Below are 26,572 nucleotides of genomic sequence, written 5' to 3' on the forward strand. Positions count from 1 at the left end.
GCATAAAGCATTGACTAATGTTGATAAAAAAAATTACTAGTCCCTGAAATTTCTCAATGCAATATATTCAATCTGAATCCTTGACTCAACACCAGCAACCCATTGATTGGCATAACGAGTAAGCACCAACGAAAATGCAACTAAAGCTCATTTATCATGTTCACTTCATCCATTAACTTTAGGTCTTGAACTATTCATAAAAGCAGCAAAAAGGTTCAGACTTTCTTTGAGTCTTCAATACATCCAACTATAATAAAAGCATATCTAATTGATTAGGCTATGCACTAACTATACAATCTAATTTATCACCAACTTTTGGGGATTGTTGAACACCTAGCAAGGTTATCTCTTAACAAAAGATTTTCTGAGCCTCAAAATGTGACATATACTATATGGTACTCATGGCTAAGCAAGTCATGCAACAGAAAAATCAATAGCCACCTTAGCATTATTCATAACTACTCAAATTTTGAACATTCTCACCACCATTCAGGAGATGGAATATTGATCAGTTCAGATGGCAAGGAACCATTGTCACTTAACCTTGGAATTGAGTCTTTATCGAAAAGCCAGTTTTCGATATCAACAAGGTAAACTGGAACATTTCCAGTAGGGGTTACATGGGTGTCGGATTTGTTTACATTGGGTGGTTAGACTTGGTTGGAGGAAATCAGCTGTGACACTGCATAGTGTCAAACAGAAATCAGCATAATAGATAGAAGGATGATATCGAATGGTAACAATTAGAAACATTCAAGATGAAATGAGACATGAGTGCAAAAGTTAGATAATAGATTGAGGCTATAATCTATCACTTATTTACCTGGTCACAATGCGTTTCATGCGGTGTGGAAGAAAAAGGGAATTTAGCACAAGCATGCCGAGCATTGAGGATAGTCTCTACAAGCAACCTGCAAGCCAAAACAAATGAGCCTTCACATTTGAAAAGCTATACAGTCCCAATCACATCTACTACCAAAAAATAAAATAAAATAAAGGGGAAAAAATGAAAATAGTAAATTTGGATCAACAAATGCTTTGAATATATTCTCTCAAGCACACTCTACCTAAGAAGCATGGAGCTTTGCTATTAGTTACTTTTACATGTACATATAAAAGGGCAGCCCAGTTCACAAGCATCCCGTGTTAACGCAAGGTCTGGGGAAGGGTTGCACCCAAATGATATAATATACTAATATACGCAACCTAACCTGATAATTACATCAATGATTATTTTCACATAATGAACCCGTGACTTTGAGGTCACACGGAAATAACTCAACTGATGTTCTAAGGCTCCCCTTCAAAGAGGTACAACAGGAGGACTTCTCAAAAAATTCATCCATCTTAGCACTATTCTCACCGCACGCTTAAATGCGGAATTTTAATAGGATCCAATGCATTAATACTTTTATAATCGCACTTACATGACATATATACTAAAAAAACATTGTTTTATACTCATTAAGTAAAATCGGCTACATTAATCAAACAATGAGATTGTGCCCTACTATAGACCATGTATGCAGAAAATCTGTTTAAAGTTTAATTCTTTTTTAATGATTTCATCTATAGTTTTTCATGGTCTTCTTTTTCGCCAACCTATTGGGCTGCCTTGTCTAATGCAGGATGCTACTCCCTTTTCGACAATGGATGCAACCAAAAGCATACTAGAACGTAGAAGTTAGCTAACAAATCAGCAACCATCAAGTTGAGATGTGGGTATCCAATAGACTATTCAGATGGGGTTTGTTGAGGTTATAATTATATAGAGATCTGAAGAAGATACGACATAATTATCTATACTAATGATATATATTTGTACATGCGACATGACAGGTTTAGAGAAACTTTTCAATCTGTGTTTATGCCAAGCCATGTTTGAATCTGCAAACAAGCTTCATCAGTTTCCCTTATAATCCGACAAGATAATCCATACTCAGAGCATTAAACATTAAGCATTTGAAGAAAATATTATTTATGCATATTTTAAAAATTATCGTACCTAATTAAAATTTTTAAGAAGAAAATTACTTTGATTTCCTTGTTGGCATAAAAGCATGGCACAAGTAAATGAAAACTTGCACGTAACAGGGTAAAATCTTTTAAACCAAAGAAACAATGACATCAAATTGCAGAGGAATATTATGGTAAGTTGCATTTTGCAAAGCATTCCAGAAAATATAATGCCACTGAAGCCTTATTAAATATAATGAATGCAACACATTCAGGAAATAGAAAAACATCCAATGCTTAACAAGATTACCTTAAAGACCAACCACCATAGCCATTAAAGCTAGACGCAATGAAATGGTTTCTGATTCATTAGAGACTGTTAATCGATGGTTCTTTACCAATAAGTAACCACAACTCCTCTAACCAAATACAGGTGTGTTTGGAGTTCAAGTTGAAGAAGAGAAAAGTTCGTTTGAGTGTTTTGAACATTCTTTCTTTATGTTTGGCAACTCTTTGAAACTCTGAACCCATAAGTGATTTTGCTTACGTTTACAGGAAGCTAAAAATTCTAGCTTCTGCGTTCACTTTGGGGAAGGCTAATTACAATTGAAAAATTAAATAAGAAAATTATTCCTCTTCTACCGATCTTATCATTTATTTTCTTCTATAAAAATGATGTAAATAACCATATAATTTTTACAATAAAAAATTATTCCTCTTCTACCATTTGTCCAGTCACGTGCTCAAATATACGAGTGCGATGTTGTATTAATGTAATTTTCATCAGACTCCTCTTAATTCCTCTTCCTGAAGCCTTGCCTATTAGTAACATATGTTAAGAAATCCCATATGCTTCCTCGCTCCTTACTGCTCTCTTAAAACCAAAGATCTTACAACATCCACTATCTTGTTGCTATGCATTGAGAAATCACTAAATTCACATATGAAACACTATCACAAATCAACTTCTAAAACACCAACACAAATCACTATGCATTGATATATCACTAGAAGACGAATCAGTAAGCAGCTTGTAAGACATCAAGACCAATCAATCAATAATCAACTACTAAAACACCAACATAGATAAATAGTTGACTTCTAAAACATAAACAAAATGATTAAAATATTTTTTTGTCTTAGGTACGTCATATTAAATTAAAAATATAAAATATTTTAATATAGAAATAGAAATTCAGTCGTAGCATAAAATAAAATATAATATATATCTATTATATACAAAGAAAAATATTTTTTTATTAAGATTTTGATCGAGGATGCTTTTATTTTTTATTCCTTTTGGCATTATTGTTGTAGGAGCAGACACAAACTGTGGAATAGCAGTGGCGGACAAGAGTTGTGTTGAAACTTGAAAGTATTAAGCAGCTGTTAATAGTTTAATGAAAACTAGCAAGATACCCGCGCAATGCGCGGGCAAAACAAATGAAGACTATAATAACGTGAATATAAAATATATTTGGGATATTATTTGTTATAAAAAATAAAAAAGCATTGATGTTGTTCGAAAAAGTATATGAAAATTCTTAAGGAAGCAAAAAAGATAACTATTAAAAAAATGCTATAAAATATTGTGTTACGTTGTTATTTATAAGTGATTCAATCAAAATATAAATGATGTTCTAAATTTTCTGCTATTTAACTCAAATATTAGAAATTAACATAGTACGTAATTTATATTAAATTACATTATATTATTTTTCTAAATACTAATAGTGCTCTTTTATTTTTCACACCAATTAACAATTTAAATATAGTTTATATTCACTTCATTATTGTATTTTTCTTTTGTTTTACTCAAGACACGAAGATAAATTGTAAATATAGATAGAAAAAACTAACACATTCAAAAAAAAAGTATCAATAATAATAAAAGTAATAAAAATGACCAATTCAGAAGTAACATGTTATGTCTGTTATTAAAAACTTTTACTTTAAAATAGAAAATATACAATACTTTTTTTTTATATTTGTATCATGAAGTATTGAGTAATTAGTAACTTGTATGAAATTTAAATAATTAAATAGAACTATAATACACAGAATATTTAAAACAAAAAACAACTTTATTAAATTGAAAAAGGAAAGAAAAAACCTTAATTACTTCATTATCAAATTGACAATTATTGTTGTTTTTGAAATAAGATTTGGATTTGGCCAGAGTAAATCAAGTGTTTCCATAACCTCAAACAAATACATTATCTAGAGAATAAATTTAAATTAAAAGTAAGAAAAATTTATAGCTACTAATAAAAGATATATCTATCCATTTACATTTTTTGTTTAAAAGACCTATTTTTAGTATTGTTGTATTTTCTTTTAGTGTCATATGCTGCAACAGCTAAACATTTCAACATTAAAAGAACATTTCTCCTTGGACTTTCTCCGAAATTATAGCCTTTGAAAAATCTCCTTTACTAAGATATAGAGGAATTACAATGCTCTTGTACAGGAATATTTGTCTTTCCTGTATTTGTTGATATATTTCCATAAAAATGAATATGTATATGTCTGTTTATCTGCTATATCCTTCTTTATTTTTAAAAAACTTAAATTCAGATGTCTATCCTTTAATTGGCTAATAACTTTCACAGTTTCACTATCATATTAAACATTGTCAAAGTCAATACAGATAATTTTAAAATAAGCGAACAAATCAATAGAGAAAATGAGAATTACAAATCTGGAAACTAAAAATCTATGAATTATTTTAAAATATGCTATTAAATAAAAGTAAGTAAGCAATGTAAGCACAATCCTATTCATAACACAACTTTTTTTTAGTATATAAAACTCACTACATGAATCAAGTAATGGCATTTAGAATTTAACTCATAATATGCAAAAATATTTTGTTAATGAACTTTGCACTAAACAAATATTAACTTGAGAAAAAAAAAGTGTAGAGAAAGCCAATCTAGAGTAACAATTTTTTTTCACTTTTCATCTTCTTTGAAAAAAAAAATGCTCATGTGTTACATTTCCTTCAGCTAAGTCGCCCAGGTATTTTTCATGCTTGAGAGAGATCATACGTCTAAAGTTTTTCCTTCTAAATTGTTCACAATTTTCATCAATACATCAAAAAGAAAAAGAAATGACTTGACAATAATCTAAAATCAGCACATAAAACTCATACATGCAATGTGATGAATTAGAAACAAAAAATTCTTTAGCTTTCTCAAAAATATCGACAACTTTAGGAGTTCAAGAACACAATTTCTCGCAACTATACTCTATGACTCATTTGTTGTCATAAACAGCAAAGCATGAAGCTTAATAAGAATACAAACCCACAATTTAATAAGAATACATCTATGGTAAACACTGTTAAAAAATAATAATAAAATCTTAAAAATTTAGTGAGATAATTAGAATTAAATATTTGTCCTAAATTCTTTTATAAAATCACTAAATGAAACCAAAGAACTAAGAATTATTCATTCAAAGACAAAATTATATAATGATATTTGTACCTTATAAACATCTTTGTTGAGTTCTGATAATTTTGAAAAGTAAAGTATTTTTCACCAACCTCTCTTATATAAAATAATCAAATTAAAAAAACAACCATGGTTAGATTGAATTAAACTGGGTTTAGTGGTATGTTCTTTCATGATGTGGATATCAATTAAAGTAATAGTAATATAGACTTCAAAGATTAAAAAAAGTAATAAAATAATGATTTCATTAATTAGAGTATATCAAAGAATTGGTTCATGTACATAATTCACAAAAAAATTTGTGACTATCACTTAAGGTCCTAACTTTAAAAAGATTTAGTTAAACAATAACTTTCTATTAATAAATTTAGTCCTGTAAATAACCGATAGTTCATATTTGCAATTTGTAAACAATCATGTTACTTAAATAAAATTTTTTCTTGGTCTAACATGAAAAAAACAGATCAATCAAGAATCTACGTGAACTATCGAATTAATCCCTCCTATCAACTTTGACTCTGAGTCTATTGTAACATTTTCTAAAGTCTTTAAAATTGACAAAAAATATCCATTGATGTAAAGATAGTATGACTTGCAACTAAACTCATCCGACTAATATGTCTAATGAATTACAATAGAAAATAAATGCTAGAACTCATAAATAAAATGCTAGCTATTCCTACTTCTTTATAGATTTGACCAACTAAAGATAAAATTCTATATTTTAAAATATATATTTTTAATTATAAACCTAATAAATTATTATAATTACTTAAATTTCTATTACTTTAACAAATAATTTGTATTTTATAGCAAAATTAAAAAATAATCTCTACAATTACTTTAACACATAGTTCATGACCCCGATCATGTTATTAATAAAATTGTATGCATAAAGGATCTAAAAAGCTTCCATTTATGTGCATCCTTTTTGAAAAATCTTAAAAGCTTCAAATAATAACTATTCTTATGATATCGGCCTTAATTAAAAATATTAATAAAAAAATCACATCTTAGCTCTACAATTAGTCACACTACACTGCTACTGAATCTTTTAATGTTTCAAATGAACATAAACACAAAGAAGGAATGAAAAAGGACAATTTCATCCAGAAAATTAATATTGAAAAGCTTGAAAAAAAAATATTCAAAAGAACATGAAAACATTATTGTCAATCATGAGTTAGAGAATGCTTAAATGTGAAAGTTGTGATCATTATTCTGCTCATTTGGTTAGCTTTTTTGGCCGGTTAAATACTTAAATGTGAAAGTTCTGATCTAATGTTTCATTAAAACAAAACAATGAGCTTTAGCAACCAAATGAAATCTATAACACCATAGCAAACTAATTTTATAACAATATAGTTCAACTAAGAGCATAACCACATCAATCATTGAAAGAAAATTAAACTTAGATTACAATATTTCAAGTTCAACTATTTTATAAGAATAACTCATCCATCAGAACATCAACCACATAAGATAAAGATCAAATAGGCAATATAAATGAACCTTGTGGTCTTTGAGGTCAATTTCAACTTTGATTTTCTAATAATTGATCCACGTATCTTTTTAAGTCAAAATTATAGGTGAGCCAATAGAAAAATCCATCAAATAAAACAGCACCTCAACAAAGAAAAGGCTTTTCATAAGGGAGGGTAGGATTACCAACGTGATTGGTTGGTTCATCAAGCAAGAAAATAGTTGGGTTTATCAAGTAAGAGAATATTTGTTAAATCAATTATGAGGTAGTACAAATGAGTTGAATGCTAAAACACATGCAAGAGTGCCAGCCATATTTAGAAGTGTTATGCATAACAAAAATGATGAACTATGCACATTTAGCATTCACATTTGTAGCCTCAGCAATAAAGTGCTGATTAAGCTACAGAATAAAAAGTAAAGTAAAATAAAATAAGAGCCTATATTTTGCTGCAAAAGAGCATATTTAATTTTTACTAAATTATTCTAGAAATGTATAAGCAAATCATTGATCTTTGAAATCTTAATTTGCATTCAAATAATGAACACCCAATTGATTTTCCTTGAAAAATGCAGCAAAAATTATCATAAAAAATTGAATAGTTCTATCATTATATAAAATTCAACCAAAAGAGTTTATACCTGATTAATTCTATATACTATCTCTTAATAAATAAAATTTTCATTTATTTACCCCTTTTTTTATGCATTATACTTGCTTTTGTTGTTATGGTTTTCATTGCCACCTGTGCCTCTTGAGTTCTTCCTTTGATTTTCTGAAGCCTCATTTTCAACTTCCATAGGGTCGACTCACTCTAAAGAATGCAAAAACATTCATTAACAAAAGTAAATTTTTTTTCCTAATTGCTTTTAGTAAAACCAAGAGAAACAGATCTATTGTTTCTTTGTCTCTTCTTATTTAAGATTTATGAAAGGAAAAAAATGGATGATATTATGACACTTGGGACAAAGTATACAGATAAATTATCTGAGCAGAGATCCACCTCTTCTAAAGCATAATAGCGGCACAAAGCATAAGGATGATTGAATACAGTTCATCTCCAATTATATTTTCACCTAAAGATAACCAAGAAATACAATTAGTATTTAAAAGGATTAACAGATTAATGGAATTGATTGAAGTCCAATGAGCTACTTGATGCCACGTAAGTCTCCAAATATGAAAAAAATGGTTATGTAATCTGCCACATTTTTTTTAACAGTTCAACAGTTAGGAAAAGAAAATATTAACATGCTTTAACTTGTCTAATTCACATTATATTCAGAGCATGAAAAGTATATCCGACTGAAATTGAAACCCAAGAATGCTCTTAATGTTTATCTAATCTACTGAACATATCAAACTCATTTAGCTTTGCCATCACATGTCTTTGGTTGTAACTTTTCCAAATTCGACAGCATTGACACTATCACATGGACCAACCTATGGATAGAAGAAACTTTTTATTTAACACAACTATCCAATCTATCAATTACTTGGAAGATGCATCTCTTCTAAGTCAAAGTGTGACTAATAATTAATCGTTATTGTTACAGATTTTTAGTTCTTTTTCATAGTACTGTTCTACCCTTTTCTTCTTCCTTATTTCTCAGTCAAATCCTATAGACAGATTTAAAAATGAATCAGAGATTAAAGAATAAAGATAGAAAAGTCACCTTTAAGATTGTGTCAATAGTGTAAACCCTTGCCAGATAATACAACATAAAATAGTCTTGTCATTAAACTGCAGCACAAATACACCTTTGATCTTAGCTTTAAGTCGAGGGTGAATCCCTGGAGGTGAAATCAATTAGATAGATCTTGGCTTTAAGTCCTTCCATAAACCACCAAATTCAGATAATAGCAAAAATCAAAGTTTACCTATATATTTATTATTCTGTTCTCTATTCTGATAGGTGTAGCCAAACTTGTCATATACATCTCTTTCTCTCTCTGTAAATTGACATGAACTATTTCACATTAAATAATGAGCTATAGAATCATTAAAGCAAGTTAGAAAATTATATTGGTATTTCAACCCAAATAGGATAGACAGACATTTGTATCTAACCTGATTTGGGACATTTGTATCTCAAGTTGTTCCATCTTATCATTATTCCATCCACTTTGGTCTTCCACAATTGTTCTTTCCTCTCCATTCTTCCTCTTCTCCTTGTTCTTTCTCATCCTCCTCACCATAATCATTGACATCAAAATCATCTTTTGCATGCTCCATCTGCATCACAAAAACAACAGTCAATCACAAAATAGAAAATAATAAACCACTATACTTGTAAAATATTTTAGAAATCTTGCATCACCAATACTTACCTCGTCAAGCTCCATATCACAGTAGTCATCCGAAACATTGTCACTTTTTCACATCTTCATAGATGTCTTTGCAGATAATCCCATTGTCAAGCCTAACTTTCAAAAAAAATAAAAAGAAAACTTTTCCATCAAATTTAGAATAAAGTTAAACCTCGGTTAGGAAACTAACATTCCAGAGGGAGTAAATGAGTAAGCAAACAGGAAAGTAGCCCTTAATCCATGTGAAACCTTAGCACTAAAAGTAACACCAAGAAGCAAGTAATCAAAGAAGCTCTATCTCTATTCGTCTTGGCAACTACAAATAGTTCAAGTCGCACAGTCAATGTTCCACTTGCTGCTCATAAAAGATGAAGTTTTCTATGCTCTAAATTGTTTTAGAATTCAAATTCGTTAACATGAGACCGAAAAAATAACAAAGAACAAATTGGAATAGGGGGTGATATATTTGACAACAACACTGTACATTAATTTCCAAAGCAAAGAACAAACCTTCAGTTAAAAATTATAAATGGTTATGGGTTTACCATTTTCCCCATTACAGTATCTTATTTTTTCATCCTAAACCACATGCCAACATGCATTGGGAGTAATAATTAAAATAACACTAAAAGGCACCTCTTTAGTCCTAATTTGTGGGTGGAATAATAATCAAAAATGGAAATCAAGCAAATGTCAAAGAGACCAGATAATTTCAAAAGTTTTCAATGATTTTGCAACTATCATGTTCGTGCATCACAGGTGCTACACTCAGAACACTCTAGTACACATTATTGTTTCCTTTCCTTTCTTTGTTGCTGCATTTGGATCTTCTCATGCTATTCTCTTTCCATGTTGTTGGTCATGTTTCAACTTTTGCCATTAAAATTGAATGTTTATCTTTTAATGGTAAAGATTGCAACACAACTTAAAACATCAGAAGATCCGAATCCTTTTGCATCTCCTTAACATATAGAAAGCATAATTTCTTAAGGAAGAGACAATACTATCTCCTCTTAAAGAATTTGGCTCTGATCTACTAATACAAAACATGAGTGTTGTCTCTCATATGCTTCATGCAGCATATCACCAAGAGAGTTTTTTTTTTCAAACGATAAAAATAAACAACAAAAAACAAAAAATAAATTAATTTAAATTTTGATACCAGAGCATAACCGCAGATGTAAGGGAAAGACGAACGAATCCCCAGAGATTCTCAAAGGCCTATATTGAGAACCCACTCCAGTTCATGCAGCTTCTCATGCTTTTCATTGTACACCTGAGGCTTCGCACCATCCTCGATTCCAAGCTTCCAGTGATCTCCAAAGTCAGATTTCTTCGTAGGAGTCTCAGAGTACAGATCCTATATTAGATTTTTATGCAACAATGAGATATAGGTACAGCTTCTCCTTGACCCATGTTTGGCTACATAGCATGAATAGAGTCACCAATCAAGGTCACACGAAGATAAAGGGCGGAGCAAGATGTTGAGCTTGTAGGTGCCGAGTGAAATGGCGGAGCAAGAATTGGAGTATCAAGGGGTTTAGGGTTTGTTTTGAAGTGGAAGGTACGTTTTGGGGAGTTGAAATCTGGTGAGACTTGAGAGTAAAGAGGAGAAAGGGAATGAATTTGAAATGGTGGAGATATCTCGTCCTAAAATAGCCTCTTCTTCAGTTGCAAGTAGCAAATCTCCCTCATAAAAGATGATCTTCGTGATGATGAAGATCCCTGAAGTTTTGTTTTCTTTGCTTTTGTTGCTTCTTAATGTTCAATCACCAAAAGTAAAAGGGAAGAGAGGGAATTTGAATTTGAGATGGATTTGCGCGGAAAAATTCCCGCTTCAAGGCATACTGGAGGAAACACTGTTCTTTGCCTGCCAGCTGTCGTTACCACGGATGATGCTAAATTGGAGGGAATACTGTTCTTTGCTTCGGGGACTGAACTGCATAAGTATTATATATTAAATAGATACTTTTTTTGTTGGTTTTTGTTGTTATTGGACATGGATATGTTGATTTTATTTTGTAGTTGGACCAAATTATCGAAAGGTGAATCATTAATCAAAAATTATTTTGGACCATGATAATATAATAATAATAAAAATATTTAGATATGGCATGAAATTTGGAGCATGAAATAGTTATTTATAGTTTTGTACATGAAAATCAAATAGGACTACCATAATGTTATCACAGTAATAATAAATTAAAATTATAAATTCCAGTAAAATAAATAATAATAATAATACTAATAAAACCTAAACCCTTCTATTATTTTATCCTTTATTACAAATTCATTAAACTTTAAAACACAATTTTTTAATTAAAAAATAATTTTTATTATAAAAAATAAATCACATAATTTAAGCATATATATAAAAGTGTAAAATAAAATAAAAAAAGTTAATAAAAAAATAATGAACGAATTGAAAAAAATGTATTTGAAAAATTATAAACCTTAGCTGCTAAATTCTAAACCCTAAATTCTCAACAACAAATTCTAAATCTTAATCCCCAATCCAAAATCTCTAAATCCTAACTCAAATCTTATAATCCTATACTACAAATCTAAATAAAAAATACTAAATAAATAACCCTTAACCATAAGTACTGACTCATAAATCTTAAATCATAAATCACACTTTTTAATTTATCAATAATAAACACTAATTTTTTAATCCTAAACCCTAAATAATATCATATACAGTAAAGTATTAATAAAGATATTTTGTATCACTTTTTTAATTAAAAATACTAAAACTTTAACTTTCATCGTATACAATCCTTTAAATTAAAAAAATTTCTACTAAAACCTAATATTTTAAAATGCCAAATCTAATATTGTAATGAGTAAACGAGTTTTTAATTTTTATGCGAGGATAATTTTGTTTCAAAGGTTTATTAAATAATATTGAAGTTAACTCAAAATTTTTTTCTACCGTTTAGTAGTCATAAAATCATTTAGGGTAAAGTATTAAATTGGTCTTCTACATTTGAACATAATCCTATTTTAGTTCTTAAGGTTTAAAGAGTCCTATTTGAATTTAAAAAAGTTTCATTTAGCTTTAATGTAGTCTCACTGTGAGGTCAAAGTTAAATAATTAACGGAATGTCCTACATAACAGCAGTACAAGACAAGATCGATAATCTGAAGAATAAGTACAAGTTCCAGAGGCACAAAATCAACTTTGAATGTATCAATACATTTATTTATCATTCTCTTTAGTTCTATAAAAAAATATTTCATTTAAATTATAAGAAAAATAATAAATAAATGTATTCATGCATCCACGGTTGATTTTATACCTCTGAAGCTTGTACTTATTCTCCAAATTATTTTGTTCTTGTACTGTTGTTGTGTAGGACATTCTGTTAATTATTTCATTTTGATCTTACGATGGAACTACATTGAAGCTAAATGGAACTTTTTTGGATTTAAATAAGGCACTTTAAATTTTAAAGACCAAAACAATATTACGCCTAAACGTAGGAGACCAATTTAATACTTTACCCAAACCATTTATAAGATTTATAATATATACACCTATTTATCAATTTAATTTTTATTCAAGACATATACATAATTTTAACCTTCAATCAATTTATTAATATAAATTAAAGTTGTTTTTAAATCCTATATATATATATATATATATATATTCATCTTTTAGTTTTATTTTCTTAAAAATTCACTATTTTTTTAAACTTTGAATGACTCGTTAATTACTTTGCATTTATTATGCTCTTCAATTTTTTATAAAAAAATATATCAAAATCATCAAAAACCAATTCATTTCGGACTTGATTTCTTTTTTTACACCAAAAAAAATTTTATAACTGCTGTACCTATTATTATCATTATTTATTTTTACACTAATTCATGAATTATTTTAGAATTTAACTCAGAAAAAAATATTTTACGCCACATGATATTTTAAAAAAATAATTCCACTTATGCACCTAGTCGATCCTAACCCAAATAAAGGAATAGATTCAATTAGACCCTCAACAACTCAAATTTTTATGACATAGATGACAAGAGCAGCTGCATCATTGTCATGACGTATTGCAAAATGGGTTATTTGAGAGGAAAAAATAAACCCACTATGATTTTGCAACACCCTATTCCAAAAGAAATTTTCATGGAATAAAAATGCTATTTTTACATTAAAATTAAGTACCAAAATTAATCATCATTTATTTGTATATAAATACATATGTTGTATAATTTATTTTCAACATATATTTTATATTCCAACATGTATTTTATACTAATGACAAATGGCTGATTTTAAGTTACGCATAGCTTAAGTTATTCATGAAAATAGGCCATTCCACAATATTCTCACGGGGAAATTGCAAAATAGTATCAGTTGCGTAATTATGCAACTTTTCCAACTCTTTCGTATGTCTAGAAATATTTTATTTTTTTATATTTATTAAATAAAAAAGAGATAAAATTTTAGCCAACTATTTCATAATACAAGCCAACAAATTAAAAATTAAAGACGGACCAAAAGTTTTTAAGGGACCAAGTATGCATTTAAACAAGAAACATAAAATGGTAAGAGTGGCCATAGTTTCATTTGCAAGTTGTAACACATAAGTAACACATAAATACACCTCTGGTAAAAGGGCTGTTCAATATAATGTTATAGTTATTATGTAAGATGCCATTGGAACATAGCATCTAATTCAGGAGTTAATGATAGCAAGACGAGCATTTGCACATTAAGAGCAAAACTTACGGGTGCAAAAAACGAAAAAAGAGAACCAATTATGTAACTTGTAAGAACAGTCACCTTGCAGTGCAGACAAATCCCTTGGTCTAAACACTGCATGAATCATGAATATATTTCTTAAAAATTAGCAATTTATTTTATTATGCCAAAATAATGTACACTTTCCACTGAAAGTGTCAATTGTTCCCAGCTCGTTCAGGATTCTGTCAGGAAAAAAGATACCAGTGATTTTGGTCAAAAAGGAAGAATGCTAGTCAATTAAGGGATACCTCCCATTCAAGGGTTTCGCCTGCAAACATGGGAACGATGTCTCCGAACGGAAAAGATAACAGTTCAGGTACTTTCCATGGAGCCTTCTTTAGAGTAAGCTTTGACTTGTTTCTGGGTAAGCCATAGAAGTCAGACCCATTAAAGCTTGTAAAGGCCTCCAACTTATTCAATGCACCAGCCTGCGACATGTAAAAATAACTTCAAGATAATATAAAAATTAACATGCTTTCATAGGCAAGGTAGTATGTAAAGTGTGCGCTTTTTAATTTAGTTATATTACATCTCATGGAAAAACAAGATTGATGCACGAGTCATGCATGCATATGAAATATTCATGATAGTACTAAAATTATATGTATGGCTATTGATATTCACTGCAAAATATAAAAGGATATGTGGAAATTTCGCATAAGGAGAAAACCTAGAAGTGAAATTTTGGAATTTTGCGCAGCAAAACTAGTTTGCAAATCTTTTGAAACTTGAAAGTGACATATTGGTCACAGAAAACACACATTGCTAAAATGAAAAATGAAAGGAGTACCTAATAATTGTTAAAGAAATATATGTAGAAACAAAATGAAAGTGTTCACCTCCTCAAAGACTTTGGCATAGAGTGATAGAGCAACAGGAGCATTGAATATGCCAGCACATCCACAAGCGCATTCCTTTTTACGCTTTTCATGTGGAGCACTATCAGTTCCGAGAAAAAATCTCTTACTTCCACTAGTGACAGCCGAAACAATAGCCTGTCCTATGGGGAGGGAAAAAAGAGTTCAAGGTAAGATAATATAGTTTTGCAATAGAAATTAATTTAATAATAATTAAAATGATTAACAAGTTCGCAACAAATTTTTCAAGCTAATTACGTATGAGTCTGTTCAATAGACTCCATAACTCCTCAATTAGACTTCTCTTTACAGAAAAGCTACAAGTTTCGTCTTCAAAATGTAAACTGATGTTGGAAGGCCATTCCAGGCTAGCAGCCACAAAAAGCCAATATTTTCTAATTGTAGGAATAACATCAAACCCGATCAATGAAAAACTGAGACATTCGCTAAATATAATACAAGCAAACCACGGATTCATTCATGACCTTAAATAATTACTTCAATTTCATAACCATGAGAACTGACATCACATGTAAAGATGTTGCAAATCTATACATTAAGGAGAACAAACAAAGCTACATACTGTGGATCTCTCTTTTGAGAACTGGGAGACAGTAATTGTGAGGCTGCAAGCCACCTTGGAACAAAGCATTCCGGTTAAGGATAAGATGCTGAGGTGTAACAGTTGCACCTACAGAATCTGTAAAGGAAAACCATACATCAGTAAAATTTTACAACATCACAGCATAATGATGAGAAAGCTCTTTCGAGAAAGCTCTTTCAAGAAATTGAAATAAGGTACCCTCTTTACAAGACATAACAAACTTGACAGCATCCATGGTAGTAATATGCTCCATTACAATCTTAAGCTGTGGAAGCTTTTGAACCAAAGGCTCTAAAATCGTTTCAATATAAACCTTTTCCCGGTCAAAAATATCAACATTTGGATTTGTAACTTCTCCATGAACCTGTCACATACACTGATTTGCAAATAAGAAAGTACAAACATGAACTTTCAATTTTATGTACATTATAGACAATAGACAAATCAACAAGCAAAAAGAGAGTAAAACATTATTGGGCTAGCCTTGGCTTTTCCAAAGCACAACGTAGACAATAGATAAAGTCTTCGAGTATTTGCACACAATTTTTAGAGGGGCATATTGTGATTTTGGCGTCAAATATAATAAATTCCATTAGAAAAGGTGTATTATAATTAAGACATGGTGTGATTAGTCATAAGACTAATGACATTGTAGCTGAAATTGAATCACTATCTATAATTGGGGCAAGCATGTCATCTAAAAGCACGTAATGCATTGTTATACATCAACTCACATACACACACATACAGAGAGGGAAAAACGTACCAGTAATGGTAAATCTTGCTCAACCATTTCCTCAAGAACAGGAAAGCATTTTCCAAAAAGATCTGTAACACCATCTTGAGAATTTGTGGTAGCACCAGCAGGATACAACTTCACACCATAAACAGCTCCACTCTTTTCTTCCAAATGCAATTAGCATAAATAATGTACTATAGTCAGAAGAATCAAGCCAAAGTTGAATAAATATATAGAGAATAGCATGAAATTAGATTATCAAACCATTGATTTCCATGTGAACGACAAAATTTTATACTTTTTATATCAAGTAGTTGTGTACACAAACATTAAGCTAGATCCTTTGCTCCATTGGACAAAGCTGAAAGCCTCCACTATGCATAAGAAAAGGGCAATAAATGGCTTGTTGTCGTCTAAAGAAAGAGAAAAGAAAAAAAGGCTCAAACTCATGATTACCGAAGTCTACTCCAAGCAACATTGGCCCCATAGTAGAGAAACCTGACTCAGGAGAAAGGAGTGAGAATAGCAGGGGGAAGAATTAGTGAGGACAGCAAGAAGCTAATAATGCCGTAATGCTGACTAGGAAGAGATGTGGGTTTATGAGGAAAATTGAGAGAAAGGACGCATGGTTCAATGAGTAAAAAATATGCTTGGAGCCAGTTAAGCAATTTCTAAGGAGGGTGGCTCCCATCTGCATAGGATATTTACTTGCTTTATAGCCTTTTAATATCTTTTTCATACTTGCTTAAACACTAGTACTGTTTCTTAAGATCAATATTAAACTATGATATCAGATTATGTTAATTATGCGTAGAGGTTTCCTTAACTTCTATCCCATACTCTATCCGTTTTGACTCTTACGAATCATATATAATTTGTTCCATAGCTACTAACTGGTTAAATATCTGCCAATGATTACATCTCAAATTTCACCTCATAAAAGTTATAATAAAATAAAAGTCACCCCTTCGTTAGTACCATAAACTTCTTTATATAGTGGCTAATTGTGTTTGATATAAGAAATGCTTAACAGCAAAGATAATATCATGTTAGCATGTCATGTAGCAACAAAACACAGTTGGAAATATGAAATAGAACTGATAAGGTAAAAGGTAAAAGAAGTTAATTTTAACAAAATTCTTCTAGTAAAACATAAAACCTTGTACTAACAAAGACACATCAATTAAACATACTTACTATCTCCGCCAACGCTTTTTTTATTACTTGAAATTGCATAGGTAATTGGCAATATTTTGGATTCACATATAAACAAATTATACTCACTTGCACGTTTAATCTCATCAGGGCTTGTCATATCTGTTAAGTAAAGGGTCATCAAAGGAGTGAAGCTGCTATCTTTAGGCAATGCTTTCAGAATGGACTCCCTATAAGCCAAAGCAGCTGCAGTAGTAGTGATGGGTGGTTTCAAATTAGGCATCACTATTGCCCTTCCGAAATGCTTGGCACTGTAGAAGCAATATTTATTAATTAATATTCACTTCTGTTTCCTTTAAATGAAGTGAGCACAGTCATAGCTAAATAATAATAGACCATGCCCAAGGCTGTTTAGGCATCCGACAAAAATAAACAGCAAGAAATGCAAGGAGTTTAACAAGTCTTTTCTATTAGAAATCAAATTACCTGTGAGGGATGACACCTTCAAGTAGGTCACCATCACGGAGGTGAAGATGCCAATCATCAGGTTGTGTAATACTGAGTTCCATCATTGTTCCTTTACAATTAAAGCGCCTATGATTTTCGAACCTTTTGGAAGACAATCTAAATACCTTTCGTAGAAGGATAACAATTCAATTACTAGCAGAATCAGAAAAAACGGAAGAGATTAATTCTTGATTTAATCAAAAAATTTATTTAAACTTTAAAGAAATAAAATGAAAATCTAGTTCAATATGCTATATTTGTTGATGTTGAAGCTATGACTCACCATTTCCCCAAACATTCTACACTTATCCATGCAAAATAGCAACAAGTTCCATATGCAACCCTTGTTGATGTTGATACCATGACTCCCCTTTTCCCCAAACATTCTACACATTCCATGCAAAATAGCAGGAAAAATATCTTTTTTTTTTTTTGTAAACACGGAGAATGGGATTGAAGAAAATGCATGAAAATGAAAGATGAATAAAACTACAATCAGAATATATATACATACTTGGCAAGGAAGTGACAAAGTCTTTATCATTCCCCTTCCTAGTACCACGAAAGCATGAGCAAACTATCTGCTCAAAGAAGAAACTTATCAAAACAAACAATATAAACATGATTGGAAAAAATGCAGAAAGATCAAGTACGTCAACATTATATATATTAGGAGAACAAGTTAAGCATAATAACAACTACATTTGTGATGAATAATTCAATGCATGTACGAATCTGCGACAAGAGTTTACTTGAGCTTGCGGACTTGTGCGTTTTTTCAAGTAAAATCTCAGTCCTAGATCAGTATAATAACTAGTGGTGTTCGATTTTTGGTTCGGTTTTTAGAGAAAAAATCATCAGATCCAACCGTATAAAATTTGATCGGTTTAGTTTGGTTCGTTTTTTATCTAAAGCCATCCAAACCAAACCAAACATAATTGGATTTGTTTGGTTCGGTTTTTCGGTTTTTAAATCATATATCACAATTTCTAACATAATTCAAAGTTAAACAAAGTTAAATACATACTTTAAATACCCCATTAGAATTAACATACATTAGTCATATATCCTAATATTAGCATTTTTCTAAAATATGCCCAAGATATTCCAAGAAGCATTTGCTTCGCCTCAGAAAAAAAGAAAAAAAGAAACTAACCAATGCAAGTGAAACAATGAAGGGAACCAAAAATATAATGTCAAAACCGAAAACTTCAACGGCTTTGTAACCATATTTTCTTCTATCTCTTCTTGCTGTTTTTCAGAAATTGAATATGCAACAAGAGTAGAAACTCCTATGTGATTAGATGCGCCAGAAGCAGTGAGTAGAAACTCATAGTTAAAGGTAATCTTTGTAAATAAATTTATGTTTTTAGCACAAATAATTAGAACTAAAAATCATAACCAGATAATTAGAAAAAAAAAACATCAGAACGAAAAAATTAGAATGAATAATAAAAACAATAAGAACATAACCAAAACCTTAAACCAAAAACAAAGAATCATAACAAAAAATCAGTTCAGAACCAACAATAATAACAGAACCATGAGAGGTGTAGAGATTGACTCGAAATACAACACCGACAGCGACAAGAACATCAACAGGACCGCCAGCGACGCAACCGGTAGCAGCAGCAGCCACTGAACAGAGCTTCTGGCAGAAGAAATCAATGAGAGACAGGGAGATGCTGGACGGTGAGACGACGGAGATGGCGGGGCTGAAACCGGCGAGACAACGAAGACGCTGGATGGAGACCACGACGGTGCTGGGAAAGGAGTGACGCAGAACAAAATGTACGAGGGCGTTGTGGGCTGGATGGGGGCGCGACTGTGATGGAATTCGCCGCCGGCAAAGAGTGGTGAGCCTCTGGTGGGAGCGTGAGAAACCTGGAGAGTGGAGGCTGGAGAGTGTGATGCGTGTGTTAGGGTTAGGTTTTAGTGGGGCAGAGGGTAATGCAGTTGTGCCAGGCAAGGTTGTCATAACCGAACCGGTCGAGTAACTGATTTAATGGTTCAATGAATAAAATCAGTTTAATTAAATATAAAATAAAATTATTAAAAAATAAATATATAAGTTTAAATATTTAAAATTTTATACTTTCACATAATTTATCATTAAATTATTCATAAACAAATTCAAATATCTTATAACTAAAAAAATTTTAATCACTTATCCATCTTCAAAAATAAAATTGTTTTAATTAATTTCTAATCAGTAACAACTAAATATATTACATTAAATTAGAAGATTTGGTTTTAAACAAAATGAACCTAAAAAAGTAAGGAGAACTACCATTAGACATCAACAAGAACATACTTATGGACATGAACTTGAACATCAAGATTATGGACATAATTAACAAAATTTATAGGTACCATCAAGATCATCAAAGAAATTAACTCAGAAATCAGAATCATAAAAATTAATGCAATAAAAAAAGGATAGAAGAAGTTATGGATGAGTGCTTATCGGAAAAGAGATGGTGATCGACAGGCAGAGGCGACCAACAGCAGAAACTTCAAACCGACCTTTCGACAACGACGATGACAGAAGCTTCAAACCGACCTTCCGACAACAATAACAAAAGCTTCGAGGGGCGAGGGTAAAATAACAAAATAAGAAAATATAAATTGAAGTAGCTTTGCTTACGACGGCAAGGGAGGAATAGAAGTGACGGCGAAGGAGGAAGGAAAGTGAGCTCGGACAGCCAGGGGATCGAAGACAGCGTGCGAGAGAGAAGGCTCGACGACGAGGACAGAGACACAAGTTCAGGGTGGCCGATGACGATGAGGACAGAGGCGGCGACGCCAACAGCAGCTCCAAGCGAAACTAGCAACGCGAGGAGAAGGGATCTAGGAAAAGAGGATCGGCGACACCGGGGATGGACGCTGGCTGAGGAGAAGAGTTCGTGGGCAACAGCGGCGCTGGGAACTGGGCCCTGGCTGCTACTGTTGTTGGCTGGGGGTGCTAAGGTTCCGTGGAGCTAGAGAGAGAGGGGGGGAGGAGTAGGGTTCCGTGGTAATTTGCATGTGAAAGAGAGAGAACGCGGAGGGTTTAGGTAATTTTTTTTAAATTGAAAACCGGAGAAAAATCGTCTGGTTCAAACAGTTTATCGGTTAATCATCGGTTCAACCGCTTTTTAATCAGTTTTTTGCTAAACGGTTTCACTTCAACCGAAATGGCTAGGTGACCAGTTCTCAGTGAATCCGATTGAATTGGTCGGTCCGGTTCAATTTTCAAAACATTGGTAAAAATGACACCATTTTTTATCTTGGATTACAAAATCGAGCCTTAAAAAACTCGGCTGGTTCAATCGGTTTGTTAACCAATTTTTTTGCAAGGCGATTTTGGAGATCAATCAGAACGACCAAATAACCGGTTTCTGATTAACCCGATTGAACCAACCAATCCAATTTTCAAGACGTTGGTGCTAGCATTATAAGGGTATTTTTTATATTTTATTATACATGTTGGTTCGGTTTGGTTTGGTTCAAATTTTTACTGTCAAAACTGAAAATCGAACTGAACCAATAGAAAACAGCAAAAATTTAATTTTTTGGTTTTTTATTTTTGGTTTTTTCGATTTTTTTAGTTTGGTTCATCGGTTTTGTTCGATGTGGATTGGTTTTGAACACCCCTAATAACAACCATAATAGCTACAATAAAACTTTGTCATTCTGTCAAACATAACATAAGCATTCATTCACACAGCAACGAAAATATATTTATTATTGTTCTATTTTTTGTGACTGAAAATAACACAAAGAAAAATGACCTAAGAGAAATAGTAGGACTCCTCTCTAATAATAATGTCTAAACTATTAGTGGGCAACAACCACTCCAAGTACAACTGCTTGTTAAAAGCAGCAGTCTTAGCCATTAAATCAGCTGCTCTGTTTGCTGTGCGCTGAATGACTACTATCGTAATTGTCCAATTACGTTGGAGCATCTCTTTGATTTTGTCAAGCAAATGAAAGTCAGTCCTAATCATGCTGGTTGTGTCTCGCGAAATAAGAAGAAACGCATCAAGATTATCAGTTTCACATATGACCTATTTGCACTTGCAATCCCAAGCCATAACAAGCCCTCTCCAAATAGCATGAATCTCACAGCAGAGAACACTAGAAAGAGGTATACTGGCAGAACAACCTTTTATCCAAATTCCCATGCTGTCTCTAATAATACACCCAAAGCCAGCTAATTGCTCATTTTCAAAAATGCTTGCATCACAGTTCAGTTTACAGACATTCATCGGAGGTGGTTTCCAGTTATATTGCAAAGAGGAAGGAGTAATATGTTTTTGGGTGGTAATGACATTGGAGAAATTTCGAGCAGCATGTTTAGCCAAGTGAACAATTTTCTCCCTACTCCATGGATCATCTTGATGGAAGATGTCATTGTTCATATCCCTCCAAATCCATCAAAAGGCCGCTGCAAATAGGAACTCATTTTTGTTGAGATTAGAACGAATCCAAAACACAAAATCCAAACCAGAATCCACAGCGATCATTCCCAAGTTTAAGCTAATCCAAATCTGACGAGCTTTTTAGCAAGTCCTAAAGCAATGGCTAATATCATCTAAGCAAGATAACATCTCTGACAAAAATCAGAAGTAGCAAGACCTCTTTGAAACTAGTAGCTAGCTATAGGAACTCCGTTGTTGAGGCAAAGCCAGAATATACACTTTATCTTCTCTGGTATTCTCAAGCGCCAAAGTCAAAGCCAATTTTCATTATCATTCCAGCTAAATTTCTTCTTCAATAGCCACTCATACCCGCTTTTAGTCGAGTATGTGAGAGTATTTGAGTTTGTCCAAAACCAACCTGTTTTATCTCCTGCTTGCTTGATAGGATCAAAGAGCATCAAATCAAGTTTAATTTCTTCCGAAATCATTGTGCAAAGAATATCCCACCGCCAATGTCCATAGTGCCAGACATCTTCTAGCTTCAAGAGAAAATTAGAAATGTGCACAAAAAGAACCAAAGGAGCTAGCGTTCCAGATGGTCGCCAAGCATGATACCAAAAGGATTGAGACATCATGCCTATACACCATTCAAAACCATCACGAAGCTTTTCTATTGTCTTATAAATTGCTCACCAAGTACTTGAAACATTATTAGAAAAATTAGATGAAAAGCAAGAACCCCCAGATAAATATTTTGCCAACATAATCCTTACTCAAAGCTTATCTTTATTATGTAATAATTGCCAAACAAACTTTCCTAATAAATCAAAATTCACACATTGATTATCTCTAATTCCCAAACCTCCATATTTTCTTGGGGTGACAACTTTGCTCCACTTGACCAAGCTTAAGTAACTCTCTCCCACTTTTTCTTCCACAAGAATTGTCTAAGCACAAAATCAATCTTTTGACAAATCGAAGTAGGAAAAATAGTCACGTGCATCTGGTAAATAAGAAGAGAAGAAGCAATAGATTTAATTAAGCAAAGCCTGCCTGCTCTGTAAAGAGTCGACCTTTCCTAGCCAGCCTATTCTTGATCTTCTCTAAAGAGTCCAGAAAAACAGACCTAACAACTCGAGGATGATTAAGGTTCACTCCCAAGTATTTGCCTAAGTCACTAGTAAAAGGAATATGAGAAACACCAGACAACATTTTCTTCGTTATATTAGAGATTTTTCTAGAACAAATAGCTTTGGATTTTTCAATGTTAACCTTCATACCTGAAGCTTTGCAGAACAACTCCAAGGTGTGTACGACATTCTGAACTTGATTTTTCTCCGCTTTACAAAAAAGGAGAAGGTCATCTGCAAACATCAAGTGAGAAACTCTAGGTCCCCCTCTAAAAATAACCACACCATCCCAAATACCCTCGTCAACTTGTTTGGAAATGAAGCACGCCAATCTATCAATGCACAAAACAAATAAATAAGGAGAAATTGGATTTCCTTGCCTGAGTCCTCTGCGAGGTTAGAAGCTATCCAATCTATTCCCATTCAAGAGGATGGAAAGATTTAAGGCCTGAACACAATTCATTACAAGCCGAATAATTAGAGAAGGAAGGCCAAAAGATTCAAGAGTGTGCTCAAGAAAATTCCAATCAACTCTATTATAAGTCTTTTCTAAATCAATCTTAAAAGCCATAGCTCCTTTTCTAGACTTTGTCCACTTAAGAAAGTGAAGAACTTCTTGAACAACAATAATATTATCAGACACTCCTCTACCATGAATAAACCCTCCCTGAGTTGGGCCAACAATCTCATCCAAGAAAGGTCGTAATCTATTAACCAGCACTTTAGTCACAAGTTTGTAAATGGCATTACAAAGGCTTATTAGCCAAAAATCTTTCAATCTAGTTGGAGGGTCGCACTTAGGGATAAGAATAATCAAAGTTTCCAACAAAGAATGACTTAACGTCTCCCCTAAGAATGCTTTTTGAACAGTACGCCACACCTTATGACCCACGACATCCCAATATTCCTTGAAGAAGAATACTTGAAAACCATCTGGCCCAGGAGCTTTGAATGAGCTCAGATTATCCAGAGCTTTTTTAACCTCCAACATTGTCACTGGTTTAGACAAATTATCACAAATATATTGGCTAAGAGTTGGCATGGGAATTTCTCCGATGCAATTAACCTCAACAGGCTCAATGGAGCAAAAAATATTTTTGAAGAAATGAACAACCTCTCTTTGCAAAACTTCCAGATCATCAGACCAGGACCCATCACTGACTAGCAACCCATGAACCTTGTTAGATTTTCTTCTAATGATGGTTTGCATATGGAAAAAACTAGTATTTCTATCACCATACCGGACCCATTGATCTCTTGACTTTTGGTACCAAAGCATCTCTTCCTGAGCCAGCACTAGATTATACCCAGCTCTCAATTCTTCCTTTTTGTGCTTCAAAATTGAACACTGTCAGCTTCTATTTTCTGTTGGATACAATTCAAATAAGCCTCCAATTCCCTCTTTTTAATAAAAATATTGCCAAAAACCGTAGAGTTGTATTCCAACGAAGCTTCTTGAAACTTTCTATGGATGCCAAAATCTGTACTATCCCAAGATTTCATAACAATGGCCTTGTAATCAGGATACGTCGCCCATGCCGCTTGGAATATAAAAGGTTGGTTTCCTTTCTTGAAAGGAACTCCTTGACATCGGATAAGCATGGGACAATGATCAGAGTGAGAATGGCTGAGAACTTCAACAAATGCTTTTGGAAAAAGAAGGCCCCATTCTATAGTACAGCAAGCTCTATCCAATCTCTTTGCAATTTCTTTATTTCCTTGAATTTTACAAAACCAAGTAAACCATCTTTTAGAGGTTGTCAGATCAAAAAGACCATAAGAATCTAAAGTGTTTGCAAAGATACTACTGTGATTCGAATAGAAATTACCACCTTTCACGTCTTGAACACTCAAAATATCATTAAAATCCCCTACCACCACCCACGGGTCCTGAATGCACAAGACAATATCAAGCAGATGACTCCATAAATCTACTCTATTAGCGGCTTGAGGGCTACCATAAACTGCACTGCAAATCCATCTTCTCCCACCACCATCAATTTTCAATGTTACACATTGATTCATAGGCCAAAGAATTTTACAAGAAAATTTTAAATTAGCAGAGAGGAACCAAATTCCTCCCTTGTGCCCAATAGCATCTACAATTCCTACAGAATAATAGCCTAATCTCCCCCAAAAATATTTCATAGTTTCAAACCCAATATGAGTTTCCACCAAAATAAAAAAAGTTGGTTGATATTTTCGTTCTAACTCCTTGCAGTGCACCCGAGACATCTTATTTGACGCCCCCTTATACTCCAACTAATAATATTTAAATGGTCACAATCCATGGAAATAAATTAAATAATTGGAATGTTTAATCATCCTACCTCACGTTGATGGGCCCCTATCTCCAAGCTTCTTCTCTTGATCTTGCGCCGCAGAACCATCATTCTTCTGTTGAGGTTGGTTCTCCAGATTTGTTGTTGCACCGGCTTTATCAAGTTCTTTTTGTGCTCGAAATCCATTGACAATGCTTCAATAGGTGAGTTTTGAAGCGAAATAGGATGCTGCCTTTTATGCCCTGCTTTGAAAAAGGGAATGCTCTGATCCTTGAATGACACTTGTGCTTTTCCCAAAGAGTCAAGGGTGGATGGAGAATTCTTCTTTTTCTTGGACCCCACCTTTGCATTTGATGAGGACTTCACCTTTGTATTTGATGAGGATCCAGCATGCATGTTAGTAGGCCCAAGAGAAAATTTCTTACTCACCAAGTTAGAGCATATTGCTGCGTTGGCCTTTTTTGGTACCACTTTTGGGTCTTTACCCACTTTTTCCTTGCCTTTTCTACTAACTGTAACCCATTCACCCTCTTTTACATGAGTATCTTTATCCATGCTCGATTCTTGCAAATTATCATATACAAGATCTGCTTCTCCATGCTTCTCCATAATTGGAATTGATTTAGCATTAATTCAAAATTCAAAGGTTGAATTTTGATTTTTTATTGGGATTTGACTACCTTCTGCCGTTTTCTCGTTGTTATCCACCAGAAATAGTAACGGCAAATTTTTCTCCTTCACCGTGCTTTCCTTCTCAATGCCATTATTGTTCTCTTTTGCACATTCTCTTGTTATATGCCCAAAGCAGCTACATTTTTTCACAAATTAAATTTAAGTGCTCATATTCTACGTCATACATATGACCATCAACTTGAATTCTCTTTATGACTGGAAGTCCCAAGTTGATTTGCACACATGCTCTTGCATAC

General features: G+C 32.6%; 3 protein-coding genes across 20 annotated transcripts; all 3 read right to left on the reverse strand.

The window, feature by feature from the left end:
- Positions 1-20: 20 nt before the first annotated feature.
- LOC130946404 (uncharacterized) lies at positions 21-11,115 on the reverse strand. 4 transcript variants are annotated; one of them, XR_009072274.1, is made up of 8 exons: positions 10,370-11,115; positions 9,229-9,320; positions 8,969-9,133; positions 8,779-8,850; positions 8,574-8,691; positions 7,901-7,973; positions 824-911; positions 21-682 (listed from the first exon to the last, which is right to left on the reverse strand). XR_009072274.1 is itself a non-coding variant. In XM_057875141.1 (5 exons), the coding sequence occupies exons 2-5, from the start codon at positions 9,264-9,266 to the stop codon at positions 8,576-8,578; spliced, it is 408 nt and encodes a 135-aa protein (XP_057731124.1). In that variant the 5' UTR covers positions 9,267-9,320; positions 10,370-11,115; the 3' UTR covers positions 8,549-8,575. The 4 variants fall into 4 exon arrangements, 1 of the variants encoding a protein (XP_057731124.1); XR_009072276.1 differs by having other exon boundaries at positions 9,229-9,324; XR_009072275.1 differs by lacking the exons at positions 21-682; positions 824-911 and adding an exon at positions 6,884-7,711.
- Positions 11,116-13,728: 2,613 nt separating this feature from the next.
- On the reverse strand, positions 13,729-19,783 carry LOC130945016 (dihydroorotase, mitochondrial-like). 15 transcript variants are annotated; one of them, XM_057873656.1, is made up of 9 exons: positions 19,411-19,783; positions 18,112-18,409; positions 17,808-17,953; positions 17,451-17,632; positions 16,194-16,330; positions 15,626-15,791; positions 15,407-15,523; positions 14,806-14,966; positions 13,729-14,394 (listed from the first exon to the last, which is right to left on the reverse strand). In XM_057873656.1, exons 2-9 carry the CDS (start codon positions 18,370-18,372, stop codon positions 14,200-14,202), a joined length of 1,365 nt encoding a protein of 454 aa, XP_057729639.1. In that variant the 5' UTR covers positions 18,373-18,409; positions 19,411-19,783; the 3' UTR covers positions 13,729-14,199. The 15 variants fall into 15 exon arrangements, with proteins under 15 accessions (XP_057729639.1, XP_057729640.1, XP_057729638.1 ...); XM_057873657.1 differs by having other exon boundaries at positions 19,407-19,783; XM_057873655.1 differs by having other exon boundaries at positions 19,393-19,783.
- A 3,975-nt stretch (positions 19,784-23,758) lies between these two features.
- Positions 23,759-26,252, reverse strand: LOC130946028 (uncharacterized). Its single transcript, XM_057874709.1, has 3 exons — positions 25,692-26,252; positions 24,790-25,251; positions 23,759-24,694 (listed from the first exon to the last, which is right to left on the reverse strand). Exons 1-3 carry the CDS (start codon positions 26,250-26,252, stop codon positions 23,759-23,761), a joined length of 1,959 nt encoding a protein of 652 aa, XP_057730692.1.
- Between the last annotated feature and the right edge of the window lie 320 nt (positions 26,253-26,572).

Source organism: Arachis stenosperma, chromosome 8 (assembly GCF_014773155.1).
Source record: "Arachis stenosperma cultivar V10309 chromosome 8, arast.V10309.gnm1.PFL2, whole genome shotgun sequence".
NCBI lineage: Eukaryota > Viridiplantae > Streptophyta > Magnoliopsida > Fabales > Fabaceae > Arachis > Arachis stenosperma.